The sequence below is a fragment of the Dipteris shenzhenensis genome, chromosome 6, assembly GCF_047967505.1.
Source record: "Dipteris shenzhenensis isolate YYH24624 ecotype China chromosome 6, Dip_SZ_1.0, whole genome shotgun sequence".
Classification (NCBI taxonomy): Eukaryota; Viridiplantae; Streptophyta; class Polypodiopsida; order Gleicheniales; family Dipteridaceae; genus Dipteris; species Dipteris shenzhenensis.
The window spans coordinates 45,764,646-45,770,474 of NC_141601.1; the positions used below are offsets into that span (position 1 = coordinate 45,764,646).

General features: G+C 44.0%; 1 protein-coding gene across 1 annotated transcript; it reads right to left on the bottom strand.

Moving 5' to 3' along the window:
* Positions 1-228: 228 nt before the first annotated feature.
* LOC147901232 (putative laccase-11) lies at positions 229-5,568 on the bottom strand. Its single transcript, XM_087375517.1, has 6 exons — positions 5,456-5,568; positions 4,542-4,693; positions 2,259-2,503; positions 2,014-2,142; positions 793-1,731; positions 229-655 (listed from the first exon to the last, which is right to left on the bottom strand). Exons 1-6 carry the CDS (start codon positions 5,537-5,539, stop codon positions 525-527), a joined length of 1,680 nt encoding a protein of 559 aa, XP_087231643.1. The 5' UTR covers positions 5,540-5,568; the 3' UTR covers positions 229-524.
* Positions 5,569-5,829: the final 261 nt, after the last annotated feature.

Consider the following 5,829-nt stretch of genomic DNA (forward strand, 5'->3'; position numbering starts at 1 on the left):
AACTAACTTAGCCTTTCTTTAGCTAATTTCCCCACAACTCTTGCAAAAATGTGCCACCACATTGCCCCATGGCAATTCTTAGTTTCCTTTAGATATACAAAGAGAAGAGATACCGTTTTTTCCTAAGCACCGGACTTGTGTGAAGAAATAGACATTTTATTATGAATTTTTGGAAGTCAACAAAACTCGCGAATAACGAGTAAAATAATCAATATGACGTTTTGTCTTTCTATCTTTTTTTTGGTTCAGCTGGAGCGTAGCTGAAGTATGGATGTGCGCCAAGAACACACTGGGCACCGGCTAGGACCTCCATCAACAACTGCATGGTCGCTGGCCAAGAGGGTAGTGCAGTAGTCGGTGTGCAAAAACCAGGTGACAACTGAAACTAATTACCGCGAATCATCAACTCGAAAATCATCAGACGAAATGCTTCTTGCAGGCTCCTGGAATTGGACATTGCAGAGGATCTTAACTGTTTGCACGCTACAAGGATCCTAGTAGTCTGCTTGTTGCACAGAATCTTATTAGCAGGGAGGAAGGTCTGCTGGTGGTGGAGGTAGCACTTCATCATCCGTGTCCCCGTTTTTCACGACAAGCGCCGTTGCAAGACCCCAGCCAGCGTGGATCTCCAAATGGCAGTGCATAAACCAAACGCCTACACATATATAAAAATCGTCGAGAGCGCTGAAAAGTCTAATTCATCAACCATGTTTCCGAAAATGCAGTCCTCTTTCTCGGCCGAAGATGGGAATAGATATTGCAGAACAACAGTACGAGGAACTTGCAACATACCTGGGTTGTTTGCTTTGAACCGGATAGCCGCCCAGCCTCCGGACGGAACTCCAACGGTGTTTACAAGAGGAGGATCAACCAGATTAAAAGTTGAAGCATTTGATGGCTGGTAGTTTCCCTGGCCAAACCCGACCAGATAGAAACTGTAACCATGGAGATGAATGGGGTGATTCTCGCTGGAAACGAGACTTGTGCCCTGCAAAATCATCTGAACATTGGAGTTGAAGGCGATGACATCCGCCTTGGTACCATTATTTGACTCCAAGTTCGTGGGAGCTGTGCCGGTGTAATCGAAAGGGATTGGTGGGTTGTCGGGAAAGTCAGGCGTGAATGATCCGTTCAGCCCAAAATAAAAAGCCTGGAGCATTGCCAGCGTCGGTTTTCTAAATGTCACATTGTTGATGGATGCCTGGAATATTGTGTTATTGGGCGCGCCGCAAGTTTTCGAGACAGGACATGGGTCTTGATTGAGGCCAACAGTGTAAAATAGGCTCCGGTTGACAGTTTGTGGCACTGGATCTGCATTGTCCGCTATGGATAAGCTTCTCAGATTGCCGACATATTGCCGGATAAACGCTGAATCGTTTCTGCCGGGGATTTGAGGCCTAGGGATTGAAGACGCAGGCAAGGGCCCTGTTCCCTGGCACTGAAGGATAGCGAGCGCGGAAACGTTGTTGATGGAAACATTTGCAGACATGTAAGGTCCGATAGCTATGTAGTGCTGGCTACAACCAGGGTTGGCAGTAAGCAAGACGTCGGCAGTCTGGCCGGGAGTGATGGCGATGCTGGTCGTGTTGAAGGGCTTTGTATATTCTCCGTCGACGGCAACGACAGTAAGTGTGTGGTTAGCGATGCCGAAGAAGTGTTCGATATTGAGGGCGGCATTGATAATTCGGAGGAGATAAGTTTTGCCCGGAAGCGCATTGAGGACGAAAGTATCTGCACAGTGCATTGTCGCAAATGCTTATCAGCTTGGAAACTAAACAAATCACGATCAAAGATAGGGAACTCAAAACGACAAACGATAGCAACCGTGTAGAATCACGATCACAACCACGATCAAGAGCAAAGTTCCTCTAGCTACAACTCCTCTAGCTACAACATCGTGTGATGCGAAATTCGACGACGTGAAGGGTAGCTTTAATCTCAACCGATGAAAAGGAAAACCATTGAATCCCTTCCTTTTTGCAGCTAATTCGAAACCGATCGTGCAAAACTTACCCTGACTGGAGCAATTGTAAAGGGGTCCCGGGTGGCCATTGATCAGGTAAGCGTCAGACACGTTGGGCCCTCCGCCGTTGGCCAAGATTTGTTGTTCCAGAGTCTCGACATCAGCGTTCCACCATTCACCTGCGGAGATCAAAAGCACGATACAACAAAGTGTGTTGCAAAACAAGTTGGAAAACATGAACAAATTATTAGCAGATATTGTGGAGACGAGGGAGGGAAGGAGGAGGAGGACGAACCAAGGATGAGGAGTTGTTCTTGGGAGGGGGAAGGGAAAGGGTAAATGGAGGGGGGGGAGGGGTAGACGACGATGGCGCCATTGACTGTAGCTCGGAGCCAGCTGATGTGAGCATGCCACCAGAGAGTTCCCTTTTGTTGGAAAAGGGTGAAGTTGTACGTGAAGGTGAGGCCTGGTTGAATGGGACACTGTGACACGTACGCCGGCCCGTCGAACCAACACGAGAAATGCTGCCTCACCCCGTGCCTGCCTCACGCTTTCTTATTATTATTAGCATTTCTATTGTCTCTCCACAGGACATCAAATCAGCCTCCAAGTCTCAAAGAAATGAAATCCTGAAATTCTTTTCGTTGTAATTGCTGTCCCATTACTATCCATCCACGTTCGACTTTACTACTTCACTCGCTTCTCTCTCTCAACTATTGGTCCACGTTGAACTTAAAAAAATAAATAAATAATAAACAAACATGCCTGCTTATATTATATATGGGGGGTTGAGTTGCTAAAGGTCAACAAAAAGAACTTGAACAAAAATTGGCCTAAGGGAGGGACCTCCCCAAGGCCTGCATTGCTAACAGTAAGGGGACCTTTATCCTAACATGACCTGGGTCTCAACTTCCCCAGTGGCCTGACTAACCAGTGGATCAACCTTATTATGACCCTACTAAAGTCTCAAGTAAGAAGATCTTAACTAAAACCGTCATTGCTGTGACTCTGAAGTCCACGCCCCTCCAAACTCTGAAGTCCACGCCCCTCCAAACAAAAAAAGAACAAGATGAATTGCAATTTATAGGGCCTATGCAAAGGATGAGACTCGAGAACACGAAGAGCGAGCATGGTAGAGAAGGGGATGCAAAGAGCGAAGAGAATAGAACGAGTGCTGCTGTTGAAATCAATGAAGAGTGAGGGAGGTAGAGAAGGAGATGCGAAACGAGTGCTGCTGTTGTTAACAGCCGTTGATTTTTCCTGAAGATCCTTCCCAAAAGCCACCCACACAAGTTGCCAAATTTCTCTGTGAAAAGTTGTATCATAACTAAGTCCTACTTCTGGAGGGGTAGGCCAAAATAATTATTGAATTTCTGTTTTCTCAAAGAAGCTTGACACAATCCTAGTACACTTTTATTTCAAAGTTTGTGGTTTCTCTTTTTCTTCCATGCAAATCTTATACATTAGTAGGAAAAAAACAATGGTGCCCTTCCAAGCTTTCAATCGTACATCATGTCTCTCTCTCTCTGTCTCTCTCTATCTCTGTCTGTGTCTCTCTCTCTCTAGTCTTCAAACTAGGAATCCTTTGGAATCGAAATGCAACATTTTACCTATACATAGGAAAACATTCACTCTCTAACTAGCCAGACAAACTCATTTGCAAGCCATGAAAACTAATCGTGTGAATCGTAAACAATTTCTTGACAACACGCTAAGCTTTGAGATGATATTGGCCTTTTAGAGAATCTCAAGGAGTAACCATATTATACATTACTCATGTAATCCTTTTCAAACTATAGCTATATAAGTTTGGTTACATATACATTTCATTTAAGACAAAGTAGCCTATATCATTTACAATATGGTTGGATGAACTAAGAATGGAAAAATTTAGTCACTTGAATCCTACACCTATGGCTACCATAATAAACGATGTCTAATCACAGTAAATGTAGTTATACCTTCTCACTTCTAGCTTATTCTTTTTTATGCATGTCAAGTGCACAAGCCGTGAAATCACATACAAAGTATATGCCTCTCATTTTATAGTGAAACCTTTCAAAATTATATGTCTCTCATTTCCTTAGTAAGACCTCTCATTTTCTTTATTTCCTTGAGGATGATAAGGGGATCACTCCGGCTTGATTTTCTAGTTCTATAACTTGAGGCATGGGATAAGTGTAGCTCATCAGCTAGCCCTACACTTCAATCGCATGAGCGAGTGTACCAGTAATGTCATGCATGGGAAAAAAAGGAGGGAAAAGGCCTTAAGACCCAACCCTTTCCTCTTGATTGAAGGCGAGGGAAAGAAAATTGAAAGAGAATACAAAAGGACAGCCTAGTGTTTGCAACGACCAAGGAGACTTGGATTAGATCACGTAGTTGTGAGGCCTTCTCTTAAACATGGTAACACATAGCTTCTTTTGGTTTCATTTTCACTTTTGTAAATGCCTTTTATTAGAGAGTCAAATATCTAATTGACGTGAGCCCTTGGTTTGTTCATGTAAGTGCAACTCTGATACTAAATTGCATATTATAATAAGAGGCTCAAACTAATGTAGGAGGCATGATTACATACCAATGGATGGTGACATTATAAAGCATTGTATTAGTGACCTTGACGATGACACGATCACCCTCTTGGGCATAGATGGTGGGCCCAGGGATTTGCCCATTCACTGTGATAATATTCCTTTGTTGGCAAAGCTTGGTGATGCTTGTGTTTTGAACCTGTGGCAAGCAGAGACACATGCACCATTTTATGAGTTCTATGATCTATGACCACGAATAAGACACGCTAATGGCACTTATGTAGATCATCCAAAGCTCTCAAAGCGTCATATGTCCTTTTCAAATTTCTACTAATTTAATCCAATCCAAATTATGCAATCTAGATATTGGTCATGAATCAACCAAAGTGCTCAAAGTGTCATATGTTCTTTCCTGCTAATCTAATCTTATTCAATTTATGCAATCCAGATGTTTTCACGGGGTCACGAGATGGGAAGGAAGGTAATCAAGATCGAGGCGTCAAGAAGTAATTACAAGGGTGCTGTACGTGAAAAAGAGGAGTAACGATACGGAACCAAAAGAAAAATGATCATCTCGTAGTAAGCAAAGCATCAGTAAATATGTGTACGTTGAACTTCGGTGTCTGTCGTGACTTTCACGAGAACCAAATGTTTGCAATGCTGGGCTTAGGACTTGTTTCGTGTACTTTGAGTCCTGAGAACCATCACAGTTGCAGGATCCACGACTCTTCATTCAGTCACAGATATTTCGAATGAAATTTCTGCGTCTCTTCTCATATGCGCCGTTTAAGCAATAAGCTGACCGGAACAGTATCAGTGATCGGAGTCCCTGGCCTTGCTCACTCCCAACACCATTCATTTCGACCCTCCCGCGTTACACATTGCCATTTCGCGGTCGTCTTCAATATAATGCTAGCAGCTATACTGCGTTGCTGAAAACCGCCAACGCTAGATGTTTTACCTGAAAATCATAGTATCTCGTTGTCACTCCTTCACAGCTGGAACCGCATTGCTCAATTATGATGATGCAGCTCAGGATAACCATCCACCAGTCACTGTGATGAGCTCGCCAGGGTCGCGCAAAGGCAGCCATGAGCGTGGTCTCCTTCTATTTCTTTACAGCTAGAGGGGAAGATCCCTTGTCGAGGCTTGAGCAATGAGCTAGTTCGTGAGCCCAGCGCTGCAGGGAATACAATGCACGACTATCTTATAGTGGACATAATCAAAAAGTGTGGCTTCCTGAACATGGTGAGAAGACGGTGGGTGAGCTCTAGATTGACGTATGGTACCGGAACCTCTTGGAAAAGAGACACTCCACCGCATGTGATCGATGGA

Bases quoted from the DNA above. Each gene is read 5' to 3' on its own strand.
- LOC147901232 (XM_087375517.1), bottom strand. From the start codon at position 5,539: ATGGTTATCCTGAGCTGCATCATCATAATTGAGCAATGCGGTTCCAGC. The intron at 2,143-2,258 runs GTTCGTCCTCCT...TGATCTCCGCAG, and splicing joins AGAACAACTCCTCATCCTTG to GTGAATGGTGGAACGCTGAT. The intron at 1,732-2,013 runs GTAAGTTTTGCA...TGCACTGTGCAG, and splicing joins TTACAATTGCTCCAGTCAGG to ATACTTTCGTCCTCAATGCG.